Source organism: Eleutherodactylus coqui, chromosome 6, assembly GCF_035609145.1.
Source record: "Eleutherodactylus coqui strain aEleCoq1 chromosome 6, aEleCoq1.hap1, whole genome shotgun sequence".
Classification (NCBI taxonomy): domain Eukaryota; kingdom Metazoa; phylum Chordata; class Amphibia; order Anura; family Eleutherodactylidae; genus Eleutherodactylus; species Eleutherodactylus coqui.
In genome coordinates, this window is record NC_089842.1 from 219,723,476 (window position 1) to 219,750,376 (window position 26,901).

Below are 26,901 nucleotides of genomic sequence, written 5' to 3' on the forward strand. Positions count from 1 at the left end.
CACAGCTTTTGCGCTTCCAGGAGGCGAGAATTTTTCAATGCCCGCCCAGAAACGATGATGATCAGTGCCAGGGACTAAGAAGAAGCTGCTGCGGAGCCACGAACAGCACGTCTAGGTGATGTATGCTTTCTTTTTTTTCTTAAGCTACGGCTGATTTTCCTTCCCATCTGGAACCACAGGGTCTGCACTGACTATATCTACTGTACTATCATTACTTTGCAATTTTACTATCTGTAGTCTCCGTCTAAAGGCTCATTTACACGGAGCGATGACAGCTTTGAGCGCGCGTGTGTGTACACACACACACACACACACACACACACACACACATATATATATATATACACATATATATATATACACATATATATATATACACATATACATACATATACATATACATATACATATACATACATATATATATATATATATACACATATACATTAGGGATGAGCGAACGTGTCCGTTACGGACACATCCGCACCCGGACACCGGCTTTGCCGAACACTGCAGTGTTCGCGCGTAAGTGTCCGGGTGCCGCCGGGGGGCGGGGAGATGCGCGGCGGCGCGGGCGGCAGTAGCGGGGAACAGGGGGGAGCCCTCTCTCTCTCCCTCTCCCCCCCACTCCCCGCCGCACCCCCCCGCGCTGCCACGGCGGCCCCCGAACTTTTTCGCCCGAACACTGAAGTGTTCGCAAAGTTCGGTGTTCGGGCGAAAAAGGGGCGGAGCCGAACGTGTTCGCTCATCTCTAATATACATACATATATATATATATACACACATACATACATATATATACATACATACACACATATATACACACACATATACACACACACACACACACACACACACACACCCCTATATATATAGTGAGGGATTAGCGTTTAGGATCGGTAGCAACCTGGACATAAGCAGTCAGAGACAGTGACACATAGGATAAAGTCTTTAGTCCAGGCTTTGCCTGGGTTTATTTCCAAGCACACAAAGGAAAATACAGGCCTTAACATCAGGCAAAACATAACAAGTAAATCCTGCTCGTCTGAGCACTTACTATACATGTAGCGTCCCTGTTTACGTACTGGTAATCAAAATGGCTCCTGCACACAGCCAGCCAGGACTCTCAGACCTGCAGAGGTCTCAGCTCTCCCTGTAGGCCCTGTAGGTCCAGGCTTTATATGGCCTGGTACCAGCCCCACCTGGTACGTGGGAGTGACCATCCCACCCTTCGCTTTGGTCACTCCAGGAAAAGCCGGCCCGGATTATGCGGCTTGGAGCCACTTACTTACTACACCGTGTCAGTAACTTAATGTTACTGACACCATACTGCCGGCTTCCTCCACCGAGCCCAGGCTGCTCGGTGGCACGTATCCGCCCAAGCGCTCCCCAAGGCCTCATAGGAGAGCATCCTAGGCGACACATACCTGCCCTCCAGCACCTTGCCGGTCACCATCTCACTAATTATATATATATATATATATATATATATATATATATATATATATATATATATATATATATATATATATATATATTAATATATGTGTGTGTGTATACACACACGTACGTATGTGTGTAATATATACCCACACAAATATATAGGAGGGGGAGAGAACACACACATATATATATATATTATACACACACACTATCTTGGCAAGGTGGTATTATTTCGGGTGTATTCAATAACGGGCCGGGCTGTGGGGGCTCCACTCACAAACGTCCACATGCGCTAACCCCCGAGGGGGAAGGCTTCTTTCTCTATATAAGACTGGACGACCCCCTTATAGCGTGTCTAGATTTGTGGGAGTGGCGGCCGGCAATGACACAAAGTAGGCATAAGAGTCCAAATTTGGCTTTATTTTAGTCAGGAGTGCAGAGACAGCATGTGAGGCTCCACCCACTTGACACATCACCTCAATTGCAGGGCTCCTCAGGCAGAACCCTGGAGGGGAAGACAGGCTTTTATTGCCGCTCCTTTCTGGCACTTTTGCCAGACTTTCGCAAAAAAAAAAAAGAAAGACGAAAGATCCTGGCGCAGAGTGATGAATGCAATGTGGGGGAACCCAACTCGTAGAAGTAAACAGAACATGAACATGGCCCATCTGGGCGCTCGCTAAACATCGGCAGGTCACTCACTGGGGCAGACGCGCAATAAGACGCAACGTACACAGCTCGCCCGCCTGTGGATTATGAAGGGCGGTGCAGCCATCTCTGAGATAAGGGAGCTTCCCTCATCCTGTAGGATCCGTGGAGTGAACACAACTTACTCTAAAAGCCATTAAAAACAAAATACCGCAAAAGTGAGAAATAAAATCAACGCTAATAAAAGACTGGAGAACCACATGGCACCTGTGCCAGGATGCCAACAGGGGCCTCATGCCACTTTCTGCAGGACCGGCACTGTACAATGAAACGCTCTGCAACTTTCTAACAGTCCTTGTGCTTCAACGCAGTTAAGATCTCTACTTGCCGTCAATGAAGGAAAACATTTGTATTTACGGCCTGAGGCTTGAAAACCCATCTTGACTAATTACTTCTCACAGCTCAGTGTTTGTTACAATGTAAAAGACTGGACAATCCCCAGGGAAGTAAAAACATTTGTCCTGATAGTTTGCTACAATGTATCAGTGCAGGTAACATGTATCAGTCTGGAGTCCACAGAGGATTGTTTACACTGGATACACTGTAGCAAGTCCTCAGCTGTAAGAAGTGTAAGGGTTTTCAAGCTTCGGCTAGAAACAGAAGGTTTACATTCACTGACAGCAAGCCAGGATCTTCAAAAGGGAGAAGAATTATAACAAAATTGTTCCAATACTTTTTGTGTTTCAAGATGATCGCAATTTATTTGTGATTGCTCAGGGAGGCGAAATCTGGACCCGTCACATAATTGCAGGGGGACGGCTGTTTGGCTCGTCCCTTCGCTGCATCGGTTGATGTGACAGGTGTACAGAGCATCCACAACAGGTGACCCAGTGTCAGGACTGAGCTGCAAGGCTCCGACACCGAAAGTCTGGGTACAAACTTCACCTCCCTGGACAACCCCTTTAAACCAACAAGGCTGGACCGGCCCTTTAACACTTGCTGACCTGTGTCACAAAGCAGAGATATTAAACAGAGGTTCTCTAGCAAGGAGTGTGACCTCTACTGGTCACTCTAAGTAATACAACTCACACCCAGAAAGTGGACATCGCAGTGGATACAGTGTTATCCATCTCACATCGCCACCTGCTGGACGTTTCCTGCAGTACCAACAAAGAATCTTTACAGCATACTGCCCAGAAGATGCCTCATGTACCCGGGCAGTAGGTGGGGACTGTGGCCCAGAGATGCAGCTCCTCGGCAGCACAGTGGTTGGTATAATTAGTTCGTTTTATGATCCACGTTCCCCGGGTTAAACTTGATGAGGAGACCTAAAAAATAAAAAAAAAAACAATATGAAAAGCCAGAGTAAAGGTCAGCACCGTCCGCGCGGAGTACAGTGTGGCTATAGTGCCAGTGCTAGTTTGGAGAAGTGCAGGTAGTAGTCACAGTGTGGAGGAGTGCAATGTGGCAACAGTGCCAGCATGGAGGAGTGTAGACAGTAGTTCTAGTGTGGAGGAGTATAGGCAGTAGTGCCAGCGCTAGTGTAGATGAGTGTAGCAATAGTGGCACTGCAGAGGAGTGCAGTGTGGCCGTGAGGATAAGAGTAGGCAGTAGTTTCAGCGCCAGTGTAGAGGAGTGCAGTGTGGCAGTGGCAGCAAGGATAAGAGTAGGCAGTAGTTTCAGTGCCAGTGTAGAGGAGTGCAGTGTGGCAGTGCCAGCATGGAGAAGTGTAGTTAATAGTGTCAGTGTGTAGTGCAGTGTGGCAGTGCCAGTGTGAAGCATTGGGTTGGGCTTCAGGGAGACAGCATATGGCTCTCATACCTGTGGCCTCTGCGTGCAGGATGCGGTCATCGTGGCTCCGGATCTGCCCCCGCGCGTGCACTTTCCGACCTTCTACCCTCTCCACATGACAGTCCACAATCACAGTGTGGCCTAAAAGGATGGGGCTGCGGAGAGAGAGGCGGGTTATTAGGACGCCCATAACCAAAGTAACCACACGGATGATAATGCACGCAATGGAGATCTACTAACGGGATTGTGCCAGACCTTTTTGTAAATGCGCCAAAAACTGTTTCATCGGGTTTTAACCCCTTCCAGCTCCATGACGTACCGGTACGTCATGGGAGGCAAGTACTTCGCGCAAAATGACGTACCGGTACGTCATCGGGATAGCGCGAGATCCTGAATGACCTCGCGCTATCCCGCAGCGGGAACCGGCTGTCAGTCACAGCCGGCGTCCTGCTGCAACAGCGGGGGTGCATCGGAGATGCGCCCCCCGTTGTTAACCCGTTCCCTACCGCGATCTAAGTAGATCGCGGCAGGGAGAGTTCACAGAGGGAGTGCGCTCCCTCTGTGTCTCCGGCCGGCTCTAATCGCGAGAGCCCGGCCTGTCACCATGGCAACAGGACACCAGACACTGGCGTCCTGTATTGCCTATGATCGCTGTATAAGCGATAAGGCATGGCAGAGCAGTAGCTCTGCCATGCCTTATGACAGCGATCATAGACACAGTGCTGCAAGTCCCTCAGAGGGACTCAAATAGTGTAAAAAAAAAAAAAAGGTAAAAAAAAATTTAAACCCCACATATTGGGTATTGACGCGTCCGTAACGACGTGTACAAAAAGTTGGATGTGCTTTTTATTTTCTACGACAAAAAGCGTAAAAAAACCCGCTAAAAAACAGAGGCAAAATGCTAATTTTTAGCATTTTGCCTCACAAAAAATGCAATAAAAGTGATCAAAAAAGCCATACATTCCCCAAAATGGTACCAATAAAAGTTACAGCTTGTCTTGCAAAAAATAAGCCCTCACAGGGCTCCGTACATAGAAAAATAAAAAAGTTACAGGACTTTGAATGCAGCGATAGAGAAAAAAAAAAAGATTTCCAAAAAAAGGCTTCTTATTGCAAAAAAGTGTAAAAACCTAAAAAAAATATAAGAATTTTGGTATCGTTGTAACCGTACCGACCCGCAGAAAAAATTTAGTGTGTCATTTATGCTGCATGATTAACGCCGTAAAAAAAAAAAAAAAGAAAAAAATCTACATCAGAATTGATGCGTTTTCTCTCCCTACAATCATGTCATTAAGGAGTTAAACCTATTTATGCTGCAAATACACGAAAAAGAATAATCCAGCATGTGCGTCCGACAAAAAGGAGTGGCTTAGCAGGGTAGAGGATGTAACTTAAATGCAAAAATGTGTCACAATATGGTTGTAGACTAACATGCGGTATAAAAGTAAGAAAACCATTGTCTAACCCACCAGCAGGAGCCGCAGTGAGAATATGCGCATCTTCAGACCGCCGGGTCTTAGCTTACGCCATTTGCAATACGAGATCAGTAGATCTGCCCCCACACCCGTCATATGTGCAGCACTTACTTCCGCAAGTCGACATTCAGATTGGCAGTCAAGACCGGTCCGCAGAGGCACACAGCGCTTGTGCCGAGGGTGATGTCTAATATGGTAGCAATGCAGCCGCCATGTGTGAACCTGTGGAGTGAAGACGACAATAAGCGAGCAAAACGTGCCATTGTTACAGAACACAAACAGCGGTGCTTACCCTGGGGGGCCCTCCAGGTAGGGGCCTGGCTGGAATATACAGACGATCCTCTTCTCTGCCTCACTGTAGAACATGCTGTACTCAAAGCCCACACCGTCCTGGTCAAGGTTCCTGGTGAAGAGACGGGTGACTCTGCCGTCCTCCGGGGGCGAATCTGTCATGGGAGGAGGGTAAGCTTAGACCCAAGAGACCCTACAACCCGGGTATGTCGTGTATAGCGCCAATACAGTACCTGCTATATGGTATATAAGGCCATTATATGTGGTCTACAGGACCAGTACCGTGGTCTACAGTCCTTATAAGAAGATTCTGGCAGACGTATCCTTTATGGCCCCATCACAAGATCAGACAGCAACATTTTGTCCGTAAGGCCCTTTTCATAAACATAAACTACATAGCAATATATAATAAAGTGCATGTGCGCAATAATCAGTAGCAGCCAATACATTTGAGGGGTTATCTGATACAACTGATAACGGACACGGAAATTATGGCTAATCCCCGACTCAGCGTGATCTTCTGGTACCCAAGAAAAAACAGGAAGACCTTATAAGAATACCGTTTCTACAAAGTGGCTGGCATCATCAAAAACATTGGGCACTGTTGAATGAAGGTTGCCCGGAGGTTCCTGAATTTAGAAGTGCTTCTATGATGGCATATAGGAGAGGTAAGAGTATTGGTGATAGGGGGGGGGGGGGGGGGGGGGGGGGAGTCATTCATTCTACACCATTACAAAAGTCCAGATACAGTCCACACCGGCGCCTGTTAAAGGGACAATTTCCCCTTCTTCGGATGCTCCTGCTGTGGGAACCTGGTGACCAGTTTTCTCACCACTGCGGGGCAACTAATATCGCCTTCAGGGTCAATACACTTGTCCTTCATCATTCGTGGTCTACCTCATCACCTGCCCGTGTGGTCCAGGTTATGTCGGAGAGACCACCATGGAGGTTCGATCACGAATGGTGAAGCACAAAAGCACATTCAGGATCAGGATTATGGAGTGGTCGATCTCTAGTAAGGATGAGCGAGTATACTTGCTAAGGCACTACTCGCTCGAGTAATGTGCCTTAGCCGAGTATCTCCCCGCTCGTCCTTAAAGATTCGGGGGCCGCCACGGGGCGGGGAGCTGCGGGGGAGAGCGGGGAGGAACGGAGGGGAGATCTCTCTCTCCCTCTCTCCAGCTCTCCCCTGCTCCCCGCTGCAACTCACCTGTCAGCTGCGGCGGCCCCCGAATCTTTAGGGACGAGCGGGGAGATACTCGGCTAAGGCACATTACTCGAGCAAGTAGTGCCTTAGCGAGTATACTCGCTCATCCTTAATCTCTAGACATTTGTAGAAAACAATCATACGATCAGCCAGTTCAGGTATAGAGTGATCGATCCCGTCCCGGTGTTGCCGAGGGGCGAAGATCGATGCTTACAACCGAAAAAACGTGAACTAAAATGGATTTCTGAACTAGATACGATGTACCCTAAGGGGTTAAACCTCCAATATCGTCTAGGTGGGTGTGAATCGTCTGCGTATACACTGGTACTATCGAACATACGAGCAGTATGTGCGCTAGGGCCGACTATTGATGCAGCGTCCTCTTTTCTTCTGGCCCGCGCCTCTGCATTGCTGACGCATGTGCATTAGGTGCATGGTCTTCATAGGCATGGCGGGCTGCAGACATTGCAGGAGACGCTTGTGATCCCGCGCATGCGCAATGTGCTTGAGCGGGTCACTGTATGGACGCAGATACATGATATAGGCGCGTGTGGGGGGAGGGCGAGATGGTGAGACACAAGTAATCATTTATGGCTGTTTGTTAATTTTAATGTATGCTATTCGCAACATCTGTGTTTACATTGCCACCTCACTGCCATTGGCTGCTACTGATTATTGCGCACATGCAATTTATTATATATGGCTAGGTAGTTTATATGTTTGTTAAGCTTGGAAAAGGCCTTACGGCGGAAATGTTGCTGTCTGTCCTTGTGATGGACAATAAAGGATACGTTTTGTATAGCACCCCTGCATGCTGCCAGAATCATCATCTTTATTATATGGACTTCTGTGGGAGCATTGGTTTGGACCCTCACCTGGCTGTTGCATTCTGTGGCCCTACCACAGCTGGGACATTCCTGGTGCTGCTGACACAAACCTTTCATTTACGTATAGCCTATAGTGCTGTTATAGTGGCGCCTGGAGGCGGATCCAGTCATATATGTAGTGTACATCAGGGGTCCCCAACTCCAGTCCTCAGGGACCACCAACAGGTCATGTTTTCAGGATATCCTATAGTAAGAACACCTGTGGCAATGTCTGAGGCACCAACAAGGAAATCCAGAAAACATGACCTGTTGGCGGTCCCTGAGGACTGGAGTTGGGGACCCCTGGTGTACAGGACCAGTACCTGTCACGTGGTGTACAGTGCTGTTACATGACGGGATCCGCCTCCAGGTCCGCTATAAGTGGTGTACAGCGCCGGTATCTGCCACGTGGTCTATAGTGCTATTATATGACGAGATTCACCGACAGACGCCGCTATACATGGTGTACAGGCAGGAGGCGATCACCGAGGGAGAAGTCCCGACGCGGAGCTGCTGCCATCATCGGCTGCTGGAGAGGAGACTGCGGCTGCTGCTGACAAGGGCTGTTAAATATATTCTTTGTGCGTGTAAGTGTCAGCAAGTGTGTGTACCTGCATGTAAGTGCCAGTAAGTGCGTGTGCCTGCGTCTAAGTATTAGTAGGTGTGTGTCAGAAAGGGCGCGTGCCTGCGTGTAAGTGTCAGAAAGGGTGTGTCAGCAAGTGTGTGCCTACATGTAAGTATTAGTAGGTGTGTGTGCCAGTAAGGGTGTGTGCCTGCCTCTAAGTATTAGCAAGTGTGTGTGCCTGCGTGTAAGTATTAGTAGGTTTGTGTCAGCAAGTCTGTGTACCTGCGTGTAAGTATTAGTAGGTTTGTGTCAGCAAGTGTGTGTGCTTGCGTCTAAGTGTTAGAAAGGGTGTGTCAGCAAGTGTGTGCCTGCGTGTATTAGTAAGTGTGTGTCAGCAAGTGTGTGTGCGCCTGTGTGTAAGTATTAGTAGGTGTGTGTCAGTAAGTGTGTGTGCCTGCGTCAAAGCGTCAGAAAGTGTGCGTACCTGCGTGTAAGTATTAGTAGGTGTGTGTGCCTGCGTGTAAGTGAGGTGCAAATGAAGTCGATTGAGTGAGAGTGAGCAATAGGTGTGCGAGCGGGCAAAAAAAACCCAAAATGTGAGCGAACGGGCGAAGGTGTGTTTGGAGTGTGATCTAATCAATCTTCACTACTTCCATAAGTAAATTGTAGCCCCCTATTAGGATGAGCTCCATGCCTGACAATGCCGTCCAGTGTGCTCTGGCCTGTAGTGTCGGAGACCTCTTTTGTCTGAATGGAAGAAACAGATCAGGTTTTATGTAATAGAATATGCCGATTTCAAAAAGCAAGATGAAAAAAGTTCTCTGAAAACCGGAACACCTCCCTATTTACACTGAAAAACTGACAAATCATATTTTAATCAATAGTTTTCAGATTTTATTATTTATTTTATGCCCAAAATAAAAGAAAACATCAAATAAAACCAAAATACATGAAACATTCATAACCATATTAGTGGTTATTTATATTTTTGTACATACAGTACAAAAAAAAAAAAAATTACAATCTTACAAAGTCATATACTCCTTAGCCTACTCAATGTACTCACATACTACTAAGGAGAAGGAGGGTTAAAGTCTTCTTTTGTATCGAAACACGGCAGTGCATGTTTCCGGTCATTTAGGGAGGGGTTCCGGTTTTCGGATAATTTTTTTTTTCATATGGATTTTTGAAATCAGCATACCCGATTACATAAAACCTGAAATGTGCCTATCAATTCGGCCACGATACTACAGGCTAGTGTGCAATGTATGCGGTCCTTGGTCAGCCGATCGAGGGTGCATACTGTTACACAAGACGCGTGCTCGTCGCACATTTGGAAGCCCAAATCCTGGATCTAAATGAGCAACTGACAACATTGAGATCCACTGACAACATGGAAAGGAGTTTGCTGCTCACTGAGCAGGCACTCGCTGGGGTAGAGGCGGGGGCGGATGGAAGAACGGAAGAGAAAAGGGGAGCAGGCAGCCAGCTGGGGTAGAGGCGGGGGCGGATGGTAGTACGGAAGAGAAAAGGGGAGCAGGCAGCCAGCTGGGGTAAAGGGAAGAGAACCAGGGGGGCTAGTCCTGAACTGGCACAACCCAACAAATTTACGAAGTTGGCAGATGAGAGTGATGCCATTACAGAGCCAGCACTGCTGCAGCACGACATGCCCTCTGAACACCAGGGAGACGACTGCTTCAGTGAGATAGGGACGAGGAGCGCAGGGCAGGCTAGACAGGTCCTAGTGGTGGGGGACTCAATTATAAGTTGGACAGAAAAAGCAATCTGCCAAAAAGACCAGGATCGTCCAATGGTGTGTTGTCTTCCTGGCGCTCGAGTTCGACACATCACGGTTATGGTGCATATGGGCACCAATGAACAAATTAAAGGTCAATGGAGGGCCCTCAAAAACGATTTCAGGGACTTAGGGTCCAAGCTCAGGGCAAGGACCTCCAGGGCAGTTTTCTCGGAAATACTACATGTACCACAAGCCACACTAGAAAGGCAGCAGGATCTTAGGGAGGTAAACAAGTGGCTCCGGAGTTGCTGTAGGAAGGACGGCTTCGGGTTCCTGAAGAACTGGGCTGACTTTGCTGTCGGCTACAGGTTCTAACGTAGGTGACGGGCATCTCAATGGGGAAGGGGCAGCTGTGCTGGGGGAGAAGATGGTTAGAAGGCTGGAGGAGTGTTTAAACTGGGATGGAGTGTTTGTGTGTGTGTGTGGGGGGGGGGGGGGGGGGGGCGGGGTAGACAGTGTAGATAGCAACCTAGAAATTGAAACTGTGATCGAGAAGGGGGTGGGGTTAGTACAGCTAGAGCAGCCAGTAGTACCATTAGTAGCAAAATGAATATAAAGAACAACCACCGCCGTATAAATTGTATGGCAACGAATGCACGAAGTCTGATCAGTAAAGTGGGTGAGCTCGAAGCGAGAAGGTTTGATAAAAATTACAATATAGTAGGAATAACTGAAACATGGCTTGAAGATTTGTGTGATTGGCCAATGAATTTACAGGATTACAATCTCTTCAGAAGAGACCGTGGAAACCAGAAAGGAGGAGGAGGAGTGTGTCTGTATGTTAAATCATACTTAATGCCGAAGCTACGGGAAGATATAGGTGCAGGAGTTGAACACCTGGAATCTCTGTGGGTAGAAATACAGGGAGAAAAAACAAAAACTAAATCCTGATAGGGGTTTTCTATAGGCCACCAAAAGCAACAGAAGAAACTGAAATTTCATTATTATGGCAAATAGAAGAGGTGTCAAACCGCAATGAAATTTTTATGGAGGACTTTAATTATCCGTATATAATATGGGAAGATGAAACCTGCGAATTTCACAAGGGTGATAAGTTCTCTTACCCAACTCATGCAGGAGCCAACTAGAGGAAGGGACACTCTGGACTTAGTATTAAATAACAAACTGGACCGAATCATGGGGGTGCAGGGCCAGGGACACTTGGAAAATAGTGACTACAATATAATTAACTTCCAGCTGTCCTTTAACAAGAAGCCTTACTAGGGAGTGACAAAAAAAAAAAACTTTAGTAAAGCTAAATTTGATCAGCTCAGAACTACTATCGGTAACATGAATTGGGATAATGCCCTCAAAAATATCAGTACAGATGACAAATGGGGGAAGTTTAAAAGGATCCTAATCACCTCATGTGAGCAGTCCATACCCTTTAAAGATAAAAGAATTACAAGTAGAAGGAAACCGATGTGGCTCAACAAGACGGTAAGGGGGAGGAATAAAAGAAAAAAAAGAAAGAAAGAATTTAAACTACTTAAACAAGAAGGCAGCGAAGAAGCGCTAAAATCATACAGGGAAAAAAAACAAATCATGTAAAGAAAAAAAAAAATCAAAATGGCTAAGGAGGCAGAGAGACTAAACGCCAAACAGAGCAAATATAACCCTAAACTATTCTTCAATTATATAAACAGTAAAAGGATTTGCACTGAGCACTGGCCCGCTAAGGAATAATGCAGGAGAAATCATAGAAGACAATGAGGGGGGGGCAGGCAAATCTATTAAATAGTTTTTTTTCTAGTGTATTCACGAATGAAAATGAATCGCCAAACGAGATGCAGGGGGATAAAACGACCCCCCCCCCCCATTAAATACTGCATGCCTAACACAGAAGGAAGGGCAGAGGCAGTTAAAGAGGATGAGGAAAAAAAAACAAAAACGATAAATCGCTGAGCTTGGATGAAATACACCCAAAAGTTCTAAGTAGAGATGAGCAAGCACACTCTGTTAAGGCATCGCTCTTTTCAAGTAACTGCTCACTGGTCCGAGCAGATTCGGAAGGAGGGGGGGCGGGGGAGATCTCTCTCCCCCCCCCCCCGCTACGAGTAACTGCCTTAACCGAGCATGCTCGCTCATCTCTAGTTCTAAGGGAACTAAGTGACGTCATAGCTAGACCACTATTTATTATATTTTTGGACACTATTGAGATCGGTGTTGTACCGCTGGATTGGCACATTGCCAGTGTGGTTCCAATATACAAAAAGGGGTTTTAAATACAACCTGGTAACTACAGGCCGGTAAGTCTCACTTCTGAGAGACGCCATCGTAGAATACCTGAAGGAGAACAACGGAATAACTCCTCACCAGCATCGGTTCATGAAGGGTCGATCATGTCAGACCAATCTGACCAGCTTCTACGATGAACTAAGTTCTAGGCTGGACCTGGGAGAGTCTATTGATCTTATATGTCTGGATTTCTCTAAAGCATTTGACACCGTGCCACATAATAGGCTAATATATAAAATGAGACAGCTTGGTCGGGGCGAAAACGTGTGTATCTGGGTAAAGAACTGGCTCAGAGATAGAAAGCAGAGGGTAGTAATAAATGGTTCGTACTCTGATTGGGCCAGAGTTGCTAGTGGGGTGCCACAGGGTTCAGTATTAGGCCCCACTCTGTTCAATATATTTATCAATGACCTGATATATTGCTGTGCAGTCCCTCTATCAATATTTGCAGAGAATACAAAATTATACAAGTTAATTAATACAACAGAGGGCAATGTGCGGCTACAAACGGACCTAGATAAGCTGGGAGTTTGGGCAGGAAAATGGGAAATGAAGTTCAATGTTGATAAATGTAAGGTTAGGCACATGGGCAGGAGAAACGGATGTCACCAATATACATTAAATGGGGTACTGCTAGGGAAAAGTGATATGGAAAAAGACCTGCGGGTACTAGTGGACTGTAGACTTAACAGGAGCAATCAATGCCAGTCAGCTGCTGCAAAATCATTGGGGTGCATTAAAAGAGGTATAGGGGCGAGGGACGAGAACATTATCCTCCCACTATATAAGGCACTTGTCAGGCCTCACATGGAATACTGCGTACAGTTCTGGTCACCGGTGCTCAGGAAAGATGTTGCAGTACTGGAGGGGGTTCAAAGAAGGGCAACTACATTAATACATGGAATGACGGGACTGGAATATTCAGAGAGGCGATCTCAAATGTTGATCCAGGGATTACTGCCATTATGGAGTCAGGATGGAAATTTTTTCCTTCAAAAAGGAGCTAATTGGCTCGCATGGGCTTTTTTGCCTTCCTCTGGACCAACAAGGGGGAGGTTAGAACAGACTGAACTAGATGGACATTGTCTTCATTCAGCCTAGAATACTATGTTACTATGGTACCCTCTACGTGGTAAACAGTGCTGTTACATGACGGGACCGCCGACAGGCGCCCCTATATGTGGTGTACAGCGCCGGTACCGGTCATGTGGTCTACAGTGCTGTTATATAACAGAATCCGCCGCCGGGCGCTGCCATACATGGTATACAGGACTGGTACCTGCCACGTGGTGTACAGTGCTGTTATATGATGGGATCCGCCTCCAGGCGCCGCTCTTGCTCAGCTCCTCATACTTCCTGTATAAGTCCCGCATGTTCTGGCTCCATGTTGCGTTGGGTAGACTGTAGTCCCGCTGTCCATGAGACGGGCGAGCGACCTGCAATACCCAAAATATAAACCTCATCGTCTCCTGTACAGTAATAGCTGCAGCTGACAACTACTCACCGAAAACCAGCGGAGGGAGGCGGAGCCTGCATGTGACCAGCGGAGGGAGGCGGAGCCTGCATGTGACCAGCGGAGAGGGGCGTGGCCTGCGGGTGAACAATGAACAGCAACTCTACGGAGCAGCTGGCAGCAGATGTGCAGCATGATCCCTGATGTCAGCAGCTGGAGGAAGAGATAGGAGACTTAGTCATTCCCTCCTCCGCAGTGAGCACCTATAGCAAATCACCCCCACCCCCGTTATCACCTATAGCCAATTATCCTCTCCTCAGCAGTGACCACCTATAGGTGATTAGGGGGAGGGGGCAACATGACCAGCTATAGCCAACCATGCCCTCCCCAACAATCATCACATATAACCGATTATAGGTAGTAGAAGCAGCACACCAGTCATATTTTGCCACTTTTCTAGTCCTCTTTGTCCCGGAGCCGTTTAGATTTCTTAATGGCTATATTGTCATCACGGAACTAAGGCTGCATTCACACGAATATACGTTGTCCTCGTGTGCAGGGGGGGGGGGATGGAAGAGCCAGGAGCAGGAACTGAGCTCCCACCCCCTCTCCACTATTTGCAATGGGGAGAGGCGGGGCTAATTCTCAGAACTTAGCCCCACCCCTGTCCCGCCTCTCCCCATTCCAAATAGTGCAGAGGGGCGGAGAGGAGGCAGAGAGGGAGCAGGAGCTCAGTTCCTGCTCCTGGCTCTTCCATCCTCCCCCCCCCCCCCCCTGCAGATGAGGACGACATATCGGCTCGGCGTGAAAACCGAGCAGATATACGTTCGTGTGAATGCAGCCTTCTAGTGATGATGTTTAAGCTCAGGTGAGTACTTGATTTACAATTATCACAGGTCTTCCTGGTACTATGAGCGCGCTCAAACAGATGCCCTCAGGTTCTACTGATTTACAGGTAATTGGTGGAGGTGTTCCATATATGTTGTACTATTGCTCATCGTAAGTATATGCTTAAGAAAGGCCCACATAGGGCTGAAATGTCACATTTCTTATGACTGAGACTTGAATAAAGTAAGCACTTTTTTGTGCTATAACTTTTTAAGAAAAAATCCCTGGTGTGCTGCTTCTACTGCCTATATTTGGCTGATACGGATTTGGATCCAAGGAGTCACGGATTCATTGGAGCGTGCACCCCTACAGGCCCTCCCTGTATTAAACAAGTGAGTGGGAGTAAGTATTGCTGTGCTGCTGGCTTTCCCTTTTTTTCTGGTTGCACATTTAACAGATTGTCCATTCCCCCACAGTGATCACTTATAGCCGATCACCAGGCCTTCCCACAGTAAACACCTATAGCCGATCGTCCTCTTCTCCCTAGTGACCAACTATTACTGATTAGGGGGCAGTGATCACCCATAGCCAACTGCCCCCCCCCCCTCCCCAACAGTAGTCACCTATAGACGATCATCCCTTCTCGCTGTTCCACCTACCCAACATTGATTCCCTATAGCCGGTCGTCCATTCCCCCACAGTGATCACTTATAGCCGATCACCAGGCCTTCCCACAGTAAACACCTATAGCCGATCGTCCTCTTTTCCCTAGTGACCAACTATTACTGATTAGGGGGCAGTGATCACCCATAGCCAACTGCCCCCCCCTCCCCAACAGTAGTCACCTATAGACGATCATCCCTTCTCGCTGTTCCACCTACCCAACATTGATTCCCTATAGCCGGTCGTCCATTCCCCCACAGTGATCACCTATAGCTGATTAGGGGGGAGGCGGCAAAGTGATCACCTACAGCCAATCGCCCCCCCCACAGCAATCACCTATAGCAGACCATCAACCCCTCTCCCTACAGTGATCACATATAGCCGATTGTCCTCTCCTCAGCAGTGACCACCTATAACCAATTAGGGGGTGGGGGCAAAGTGATCACCTATAGCCCCACCACCACGCACAGTAATCACCTATAGCCCAACCACCACGCACAGTAATCACTTATAGCCGACTCCCGACCCCCACAGCAATCACCTGTAGCACCCCCACACACAGTAATCACCTATAGCCGCCGCCCCACAACCACCACAGTAGTCACCTATAGCCACCCCCCACCACAGTAGTCACCTATAGTTGACCCCACCCCCACAGTAATCACCCATAGCCCCCCCAAGCACAGTAATCACTTACAGCCGACTCCCCACCCCCACAGCAATCACCTATAGCCCCACCACCACCATAATCACTTATAGCCGACTCCCCACCCCCACAGCAATCCCCTGTAGCCCCCCCACCACCGTAATCACTTATAGCCGACTCCCCACCCCCCACAGCAATCCCCTGTAGCCCCCCCCCCCCACGCACAGTAATCACCCATAGCCGACCCACAGAATCACCTATAGCCGCCCCCACCACCACTACAGCAATCACCTATAGCCGCCCCCACCACAGTAGTCACCTATAGCCCCCACCACTACAGTAATCACCTATAGCCCCCACAGTGTCACCCATAGCCGCCCCATTACAGTAATCCCCTATAGCCGCCCCCACCATCACCACCTATAGCCGCCCCACACACACACAAAATCAACCTATAGCCGACCCCCACCCCCGTAATCCCCTATAGCCGACCCCCCCCCGTAATCACCTATAGCCGAGCCCCCCACCACCACAGTAACCCCTTATAGCCGAACCCCCCCCCCCAAATCAATCATAGCCGACAAAGCACCCGCAAATCACCCATAGCCAACACCCCTCCCCGGTAATCACCCATAGCCCCCCCCCCCCCCCGTAATCACCTCTAGCCAGAACCCCCCTTCCACCAGTATTCACCTATAGCCGCCCCCCCACACACACACAGTGATCGCCTACAGCGCTCCCCTCCTCACAATGATCACCTATAGCCAATTGTCCTCTCCCCAGCTGTGACCACCTATAGCCAATTAGGGGGAGAGGGCAAAGGGTTTACCTATAGCCAATCATTCCCTCCGCCCACAATGATCACCTATAGCTGATCGGCCCTTCCTCCATAGTGATCACCTATAATGGAACTCCACACACAGTGAACATTTATAGCCAACTGGCCCCCCACACCCAGTGATCATCTAGAGCCTATCATCTCCTTCTCCACAGTAATCACCTATAGCCGATCGCTCTATTCCCCCTAGTGATCACTTATAGCCAGTCACCAGGCCACCTCCTCTCCCACAGTGATGACCTACAGCCGATCATCTCTTCCCCCACAGTGATGACCTATAGCCGATCGTCGACCCTTCCACAGTAATCACCTTTAGTTGATCACCCTCCCCATGGTGCTCACCTATAGCCGATTGTCACCTTCTCCCCAGTGACCATGACCACCTATAGCTTAGGGGAGGGGAAGTGATCACCGATAGCCGACCGCCCTCTACCCACGCAGTGATCACCTATAGCCGATCGCCCCTTTACCAATAGTAATCACCTAAAGCTGATTCCCTACCCCCGGTGATCATGTATAGCCGATCACCCCCTTCACTAGCAGTAATCACCTATAGCCAATTGCCCCCACACACAGTAATCACCTATAGCAGATTGTCCTCTCCTCAACAGTGACCACCTGTAGCCAATTAGGGGGAGAGGACAAAGTGATTACCTACAGCCAACCATCCCCCTCCCCCCAGGGATCACCTATAGCTGAACATGCCCTCCCCTACAATGATCACTTATAGCCAATCGCCCTTTCCCTTTAGCAGTAATCACCTGTAGCCGATCGCCCCCCACCACAGTAATCACCTATAGTCAACCCTTTCCCCAGTGATCACATATAGCCAATCCCCCCTACAGAGATCACCTATAACCGATTGTCCTCTGCTCAGCAGTGACCCCATGCAAGCAATTAGGGGGAGAGGGCAAAGTGCTCACCTATAGCCAACAATCCCCTCCCCAGTAATCACCTATAGCTAAACATGCCCTCCCCCACAATGATTACCTATAGCTGATCGTCACCTCCTCCACAGTGCTCACCTATAGTCGACCCACCACACCCAGTGATCACCTAGAGCCAATCATCTTCTTCTCCATAGTAATCACCTATGGCTGAGGGGAAGGGAAGTGATCACCTATAGCCGATTGCTCCCTTCCCCTCAGTGGTCACTTATAGCTGATTACCGCACCACGTCCTCACCTATAGCTGATTGTCACCTTCTCCCCAGTGACCATGACCACCTATAGCTGAGGGGAGGGGAAGTGTTCACCAATAGCCGACCGCCCTCTACCCACGCAGTGATCACCTATAGCTGATCGCCCCTTGACCAATAGTAATCACCTATGGCTGAGGGGAAGTGATCACCTATAGCCGATTGCTCCCTTCCCCTCAGTGGTCACTTATAGTGAAGATCTATAGCCGATTGTGCCCTTCCTAACAGTAATCACCTATAAATCAATCGACCCCCCCCCCCCCACAGTGATCACCTATAGCCGATCGTCCTGCCCCCAACAGTAAGCTCATATAAATAGATCGCCCCCTCCCAGTAATCACCTATAGCTAATCACCCCCTGACCACCATATGTCATATTTTAGAAATTGAAGTAGCTTTACAAGTCTCCCTCGTGTGCTAGACGGTAACCATGGAAACACACTGAAGGGCATGAAAGTCAAGTGTCTTCCCGCCCGCCAGGTACAATGCGGGTTGTACAGAGTACCACCACCACCACCACCACTCGTGTATGAGCGGGACCCAGCCGATGTCAGTGGCCTGCCACATTACTCACCTGAGCCGCCAGTCTGTCACAGCCCGGTCCTTCACTCCCTCGTCAGTGTCCTCTGCCGAGGACATCTTATTGGAGACACACTCATTAGATCCTAATATTATGAAGCTCCGAGAAAATGGCGGTCGCCAAAGATTAACTGCGCGACTAGCAGCGTCATGTGTTAGAGACTATATCGGCCTCTAGCGGCTGATCTTATATCCCGGCCAATGTCAATGTCATTCAACAGACATCGTGACTGATAGTCACGTGATCCCTGCCGAGGTAACCCGTAGCAACAAGTGGTCCCTGCTTACAGTGATATACAGAATTACTACATACACACACACGCATTGTCAGTAACATGCCCCTAGAAGAAGTATCTATATCTCTCTATGGCCGCCTGCACACGGGCGGAAATCCCGCGGCGGGATTATTCGCAGGATTTCCGCCACTGAAAGCCTGCATAGGAGTGCATTACAATACGCACTCCTATGCAGACGGCCGCGCGAAATCCCGCGCGGCAAACAAACCGCGGCATGTCCTATTTCGGTGCAGGGCTTGCAGAGCCTCCCCCAGAAACGTCACTCACCCGGCCGCCGGCTCCGGTCTGCGCATGCGCCGGCAGCCGGCACATGAAAGAGCCGGGGCCGCCAAGCGCGGGTGAGTACGCGCTCCTCCCTGCAGGCGCTGGGGTCGGGTCCCGCGGCGAGAATTCTCGCCGCCGGATCCGACCCACCCGTCTGCAGGCGGTCTATATCCACTTATTGTTGGTAACATGCTACAGTAAGGTAAAGTCCTGGTGCAAGTACCAAGTCGTGACCGACTCCTAGGGTAACTTTTTTGTGTGTTGCTTTGACATTTTGCTCTGTAACATGCCCCCCCCCCCCCCCCCCCGAAGAAGTATATACAGTGATCCCTCGTCTATCGGGGGTGGGGGTTACGTTCCAGAGACTCCTGCAATACGTGAAAATCAGCGGAGTAGCGGCGCTATATTTACACAAATCAATCTGCCGAGTGAACCGCCAAATAATCGCAAAAGTAAACAAACAGACCGATGCTACGATCAGTGAGCCAATCAGCGCAAAGTACTGAACACATTCCATCAGCCAACAGTGTGCCCTGTACAATCCCATATTGGCTAGCGCTAGCGGCGTACTGTATCTTCTGTATGTACTGCAAAATTCCACGATATAGTGAAAAACTCAGCAAAAACAGAATAAGGCCTCCTTCCCACGAGCGTGACGGGGTCCGCCGCGTAATATTACGCAGTGAAGCCCGTCACGGCGCCCCCCAGAGCCCCTATACTTACCTGCGGGAGATAGCGTGAAATCGCTTCCCCGCCCACCGCCGCCGCGTCACCGCCCGTCACCGCCCACCACCGCCGCGTCACCTGCCGTGTCACGTGCACGGCCGGCCGTGTCACGTGACGCGGCCGGCAGCGTCATATGGCGTCATATGACGCGCGGCGGTGGGCGGGAAAGCGTTTTTTCACGCTATCTCCCGCTGGTTACAGCGGGAGATAGCGTGAACGGACGGCTTCCATTGACTGCAATGGAAGCCGTCAGTGCGTACAGCCCGTCCTCACCCGCAGAAAATAGAGCATGCTGCGGGTGAGGACGGGAGAAATCGCGGTGCGTAATTCCGCGGTGGAATTACGCATCGTGAGCATTGTGCTATTAGGTTCAATAGAACCTAATAGCTGCGGGCAACGCAGCGGATTTTCGCCGCAAATTACGCGGCGGAAATCCGTTCGTGGGAAGGAGGCCTTATATATGGTATATCTAAAATCCGCGATGCACTGAAGCCGCAATCATTGAACCGCGATATAGCGAGGGTTTACTGTATATATATATCCACTCATTGTCAGTAACATACCCCCCTGGAAGAAGTGTGTGTGTGTGTATATATATATATATATATATATATATATATAATATGTGTGTGTGTGTTATTGTATCTTGTCACCTCCAGAAGCTAGGGGTTTGACAGGGCTTGCATGCAGAAACACCCCTGTCACACCCCCAGCTCCTGATTGGGTGGCTTTAGTAAGGTCCTTGAAAGTGCTAGCTGCAGCATTTGTACTGCTTTTGCCATGGGCTGGATGGTTAGGGTTAGGGGGTTCTATTGTATCTTGTCTCCACCAGAATGATGGGTGGAGACCTAATCACAGACAGTAAACGCCCTCAAGCTCCTGATTGGCTAGGGTGGCATATTGGCATTAGGTTTAGGATGAGGATGAATGTTAGGGTTAGGATTACGGTATGTTATGGGGTCCCAGCTACTTATGCGTCCCCCAGCTTCGGTCCTCAGAGTTCTCCTGCAGTTTGGTTGCTACCGGCGTGGAGGGGACCGCACACATAGGCGTAGCATCAGGGGATGCTGGGGTCGCCATGGCTATCAGGCCCCTGCGCTCCGGGGGCCCCAAGGCTGCCCTCCGCCGTACCCATCTACACATTCAGTGCATTAATGGCTGGCCATTCTGTGTGCAGCAAGATTCCAATCAGGCTGCATACAGAACTGCCAGCCTGAGTGAGAGCTCAGCAGAGCAGGGGGGAGGAGTATCTATCTATCTATCTATCTATCTATCTATCTATCTATCTATCTATCTATCTATCTATCTATCTATCTATCTATCTATCTATCTATCTATCTATCTATCTATCTATCTATCTATCTCATATCTATCTATCTATCTTATAGCTATCTCATATCTATCTATCTATCTTATAGCTATCTCATATCTATCTATCTATCTTATAGCTATCTCATATCTATCTATCTATCTATCTATCTATCTATCTATCTATCTATCTATCTATCTATCTATCTATCTATCTATCTATCTCATATCTATCTATCTATCTTATAGCTATCTCATATCTATCTATCTATCTATCTATCTATCTATCTATCTATCTATCGTATTCACACTTTACACGCAATAAAAAAAAATGCATCAAAACCGCATGCAGTTTTTAATAGTGTCTGCAGCTCCTTAATAACGTACGCGGTCTTTAAATACTGCAGCAGGTTTTTTATATGTTTTTCTTTATAAAGTACAACATAAACATGACCCCCCCCCCCCCCCCCCTGAGGCCCCTCTCACACACGTGTTCAGAAAACACAGCTTGTAATCATGGCATTTCTACCAGAATTTCAAGCAGCGTTTTCGAACACATGGTACAGCGTGTGACAGCGCTTTTTAATGCACCCCATCATTGTGATGGGTGAGGAGGTGTGTTAAAAACCACAAAAATGCAGGAACAGAACAGACAGCTCTCGAAAATCACAGCGATAGGGACACTGCGTTCCAGCGCAGATTTGAGTAAGCTCATTAAAATCAATGGGAGTGTTGTACCGCGGTTAGTACGGCACTCGGGGCGCTGTGCTAATAGCGGTGTGTGAGAGTGGCCTGCGGGGCTACAAACAAATTTGTCATGTTTGGAAAGATTACGCCAAGGGGCAGATAATATATGCAGCACGATCTAGGTATGGGTACGGAGGGGGGGCCCAAGCTGAACTTTTGCACACGGGCCCCTGAGCCCTTAGGTACGCCACTGACCGCACATGTCTGTAGGCCGTAGATTACTGCAGTAACACCGATGGACTGTGACACAGCGCGGTGTCGGGAGCGCAGATGTGAGTAGCCCTGCGGCGGTGGAGGGAGATGTGTGCCGGCAGCGCAACACACGGCACTGGACCGAGCTGTGAGGCGGCTGCAGCAGTAGCCAGCGGCAGGGATGCGGAGATCCAAGGGCCAAATTTTTCAGAAACACAGCAGACCAGGAGCTAATCGCAAGCTAGGGGCGTCTACTGCAGCTAAGGCTGTCAGCCCCTAGCTTCCGGTGTCGACAAGGTACAATAGTACCATTAATGTAATATATAGTGAAAGAGATTGGAGTTGGTCAAAATATTTCCGTGCCAATAATAAACTATTGGCATTTTTTACAATTTTCAGGAACATTGCAAACAGTGATTTATGAACTTCAGCAGCTTACTGAGAAGACATGTTTGCTGGTAGCTTTTGCATATCTGCTGCACGAGATTTACGAAATTCAGCTGGTGGCTGAGGTGAAATTGTGGCTTGTCGCTGTCATGTAAGTTGCATTCGCTTCCCTGCTGCGTTGGACCCTCTGGTGACATGTTTGCACAATAGTGACGGTTTGTTCCAACACTGGACAACGGTTGACGATTAGATGAAGGCTGGACTGGTGTTGGTGGCATTAGCACTTGATATGACATAATATCATGTTCAGGAGATGTGAAGATAGTGGTGAAGGACAATGCTTCAATGTTGTTGGTCAGTATGCACCGCCAGCTATGTATTTGGGCATTTGTGAGGTGTCATTTATTGGAGTCTCCACACAGGTGTGCAGCTGTCTCACAACCAGCTACAAACTGCCAGACTTAATACTGCTGTATCAATAGCAACTCAGGCCGCGGGGGTAGTGGGGGATGTAGTCCACCCGTAATCCCTCATTCAGTGCACAGGGATGAAGGACCCGTGATGACATCACCGTCATGTGATCAGGCTCTGCTGGTTTAGGATCTGCGATGACGTCGCCATCATGTGATAAGGGGTGGAGCTCAGAGACCATGTAACTGATCACATAATGGTGACATTATCACAGGTCTAGTGCCATATTTATGATATGAGCCTGTTTCTGGAGCTTTATTTATCTACTGACCTTGGTTACAGTGCTATATTTATGTTATGAGCTTCGTTTTGGGTATTTATTTTCGTTTGAGTATTTATTCCCAGATGTGTTGGTGTTCTGTATTTATGTACTGAGTGTGGTTCTGGTGCTGTATTTATGTCATGAACATGGTACTGGTGCTGTATTTATGTACTGAGCTTGGTTCCAGTTCTGTATTTATGTTATGGGCCTGGTTCTGATACTGTTCTAGTTTTTGTACTGAGAACGGTTCTGATGTTGTATTTATGTACTGAGCTTGGTTCTGGTACTGTATTTATGTGCTGAGCTTGGTTCTGGTACTGTATTTATGTGCTGAGCTTGGTTCCAGTTTTGTATTTGTTATAAGCTGGCTTCTACTATAGCAGTGTTTCCCAACTCCGGTCCTCTAGGCATGCCAACAGGTCATGTTTTCAGGATTTCCTCAGTATTGCACAGGTGATGTAATTCTTGTGAATGCCTCATACATTAGCACAGATGTTCTTACTATAGGATATCCTGAAAGCTTGACCTGTTGGGGTGCCTTGAGGACTGGAGTTGGGAAACACTGTACTATAGTATTCACTGATCTGTTCTCGTTCTGTATTTATGTACTTTGCTTGGTTCTGGTGCTGCATTTGTGTTATGGACATCGTTCTGGGGCTGTATTTATTTACTGAGCTTGGTTCCAATGCTGTATTCATGTACTGAGCTTGCTTCTGGTGCTGTATTTATGTACTAGGCTTGGTTTTGCTGCTGCATTTATGTACTGAACTTGGTTCTGGTGCTGTATTTATATACTGAGCTTGGTTGCAGTGCTATTTTTATCTTATAAGCTTGGTTCAAATGCTGTATTTATGTTATATGCTTGGTTTTGGTGTTGTATTTATTTACTGAGATTGGTCCTGGTGCTGTATTTATGTCATGATTAGAGATGAGCGAGCGTACTCGGATAAGCACTACTCGCTCGAGTAATTGGCTTTATCCGAGTATCGCTGTGCTTGGGTCTAAAGATTCGGGTGCCGCTGCGGCTGACAGGTGAGTCGCAGGGGAGAGCGGGCGGGAGAGAAGGAGAGAAAGATCTTACCTCCGTTCCTCCCCGCTCTCCCCTGCAGCTCCCCGCTCCGTGCCGGCACCCGAATCTTTAGACCCGAGCACAGCGATACTCGGATAAAGCCAATTACTCGAGCGAGTAGTGCTTATCGGAGTACGCACGCTCATCTCTAGTCATGATCTTGTTTCTGGTGCTGCATTTATTTACTGAACTTTTCTGGTGCTGTATTTATGTAATCTTTGGTTTTAGTGCTATATTTATTTACTGAGCTGTTCTGGTGCTGTATTTATTTACTGCACTGTTCTGGTGCTGTATTTATGTACTGAGCTTGGTTCTGGTGCTGTATTTATGTTATGAGTTGGTTTTGGTGCTGTATTTATATACTGAGCTTGGTTGCAATGCTATTTTTATCTTATGAGCTTGGTTCCAATGCTGTATTTATGTTATGTGCTTGGTTTTGGTGCTGTATTTATTTAGTGAGATTGGTTCTGGCGCTGTATTTATGTTATGATCTTGGTTCTGGTGCTGTATTTATTTATGAACTTTTCCAGTGCTGTATTTATGTTATGATCTTGGTTTTGGTGCTGTATTAATTTACTGAGCTGTTTTGGTACTGTATTTATGTACTGCACTGTTCTGGTGCTGTATTTATGTACTGAGCTTGGTTCTGGTGCTGTATTCATGTTATGAGCTTGGTTTTGATGCTGTATTTATTTACTGAGCTGTTCTGGTGCTGTATTTATATACTGTGCTGTTCTAGTGCTGTATTTATGTACTGAGCTTGGTTCTGGTGCTATATTTATGTTATAAGTTTGGTTTGGTGCTGTATTTATTTACTGAGATTGGTTCTGGTGCTGTATTCATGTTATGATCTTGGTTCTGGTGCTGTTCTGGTGTGGATATGCTGCTATCTTGCTGTTTTTTTTACAGGATACAGTCTGACTGCCTATCAGTGCAATATGAGTTTTTTCTTATGATTGGTGGAAGTAAAATAATTCTGCGCAGGATGCCATCTTACTTGAGGCTGGCGCTGCCTCCATGTGTATAGATGTTATAACCGTGCTGACTCAGCAGTCACCATATTATCCTGCAGTGATCACTACCATGCAGCTGCACTGCCCCCTCACATGACAGAGGGCCCGGGGCTGACCACACCTTGTAACCATATCTGCTGTGTGGACAGCAGGGGGTGCTGTGTACATTAATAAGTTCTATTTGGCCTGGCACGCCCTGATACAGTGAAGCGCCTTCATATTGCGCACCAAGTGCTCTTCCTCTGTTATGGTGGAGGTTCTCACTCCCATTAGAGGCTTTTGTCCTGCAGGAAGGGATAATAATAATAATGGAGGTCCTCCTTCTGGTTGTCATGATCTAGACTCAGAGGTGAGGCGCTTTGTCCTGAGAGGTCTCTCGCTGACTTCAGGATTTTTGTGCCTCTGTGTCGTTTTGTATACTGCAAACAGTGAGTCATTGTTCTGCAGGGCTGGCGCTGCCAGGGCTGCCGGACGTGGGCACACCCAGTCAGGGTATAAGGCGGCAGGCTTTGTGGTGAGGAGACACATCAGACCACACATCTGCAGCCCTCATGTAGCAGCTTGTCCATATTACCGGCTGTCATGTATGAAAAGATTCAGAGACGAAGCCATGAGCCAAATTATATCAGCATTCTGGTGCAAAAGAAATCCACCATCTGTCTCAAAAGGATCCTGCTGTGCTCTCATGCTTTAAACTGCAGCTTTGCTCTAACTCTGTCCATTATACTTTAGGCCGCTTTTACACGGGCAACAAAATCACGCAATTTTCCTGCGATGTGACGGCGCTACAAAACGCATGTATGTGAAGCCCATGCTTTCCTGTGGGTTCCTTGCATTAGCGCTGTTTTCTCTGATGCTATCTTGCTAGGAAACAAAATTGCAGCATGCTCTATATTGCCGTGATTTGCGATTCTTCTGTAGCCCATGTTTTCCTATGGAGCCTTCGTTTTTATCGCATCTCAACGCGCAAAATCGTGGTTTTCATGCAATTCGACTTTAACACTCAAAAATAAGCCCTACGCCGAAACTTTTGTACTTCAAAAAAAAAAAAAGGGAATACTTACCTAAAAGGCTTGGTCCAGGTCCTCGCGCTGCTCTCCAGAGCCCCGCCGTGCGTCCTGCAGGCCTGGTTCGCCCATAGAAGATCACTTCCTGGTTGCAGGATTCATAAATTCCTCCTCCAAGAAACGATGGCTCTGATTGGCTAAGCAAGGCTGGATGAACCAATCAATGCAGTGCTCAATGAACCAATGCAATGGCTGTGATTGGTTCATCATATAAATCACAACAGCTTGGAAATGGAGCTTACAGATGAAAGCGACTTCTGAATGTCTCAACATCCTCGGAGGTCACTATTCTTCTGTCATTAAAGTTGTGCCCACACGTGACAGTCAGTGGACTTTCATTCCTTAGCTTCTCTGCGGCCCTGTTTACAATGTACTATATGTGGGTGCCTTCTTGTCCCAGCTCTACTGATGATCCCCTTTGTGACTCTCTGTACATAATTGGCCTATTGGACCCCAGAGTGTCACATGGCCCGTTCAGCAATAAATCAGCAACCTCCCTGACGACATACATATAAACACATGATTCTGTACCTTTAAAAAAATATTGGGAAAAATGCCTCCATGGTTACTTGTTA

The 26,901-nt window shown here is 47.9% G+C and overlaps 1 protein-coding gene across 5 annotated transcripts; it reads right to left on the bottom strand.

Moving 5' to 3' along the window:
• Positions 1–1,842: 1,842 nt before the first annotated feature.
• LOC136633244 (acyl-coenzyme A thioesterase THEM4-like) lies at positions 1,843–26,344 on the bottom strand. Of its 5 annotated transcripts, none has more exons than XM_066608823.1 (7): positions 26,324–26,344; positions 13,824–13,985; positions 13,599–13,755; positions 5,647–5,800; positions 5,466–5,576; positions 3,910–4,034; positions 1,843–3,416 (listed from the first exon to the last, which is right to left on the bottom strand). In XM_066608823.1, exons 2-7 carry the CDS (start codon positions 13,965–13,967, stop codon positions 3,367–3,369), a joined length of 741 nt encoding a protein of 246 aa, XP_066464920.1. In that variant the 5' UTR covers positions 13,968–13,985; positions 26,324–26,344; the 3' UTR covers positions 1,843–3,366. The 5 variants fall into 5 exon arrangements, with proteins under 5 accessions (XP_066464920.1, XP_066464919.1, XP_066464921.1 ...); XM_066608822.1 differs by lacking the exon at positions 26,324–26,344 and adding an exon at positions 18,520–18,629; XM_066608824.1 differs by lacking the exon at positions 26,324–26,344 and adding an exon at positions 18,388–18,412.
• Positions 26,345–26,901: the final 557 nt, after the last annotated feature.

Excerpts from the sequence above, each read along its gene's own strand:
- LOC136633244 (XM_066608821.1), bottom strand. The coding sequence starts at position 18,397 with ATGCCCTTCAGTGTGTTTCCATGGTTACCGTCTAGCACACGAGGGAGA. Across the intron at positions 5,801-13,598 it reads CACTGTACACCACGTGGCAG|ATTCGCCCCCGGAGGACGGC; the intron begins GTACCAGTCCTG and ends CTCCCATGACAG. Across the intron at positions 5,577-5,646 it reads TACCTGGAGGGCCCCCCAGG|GTTCACACATGGCGGCTGCA; the intron begins GTAAGCACCGCT and ends TTCACTCCACAG.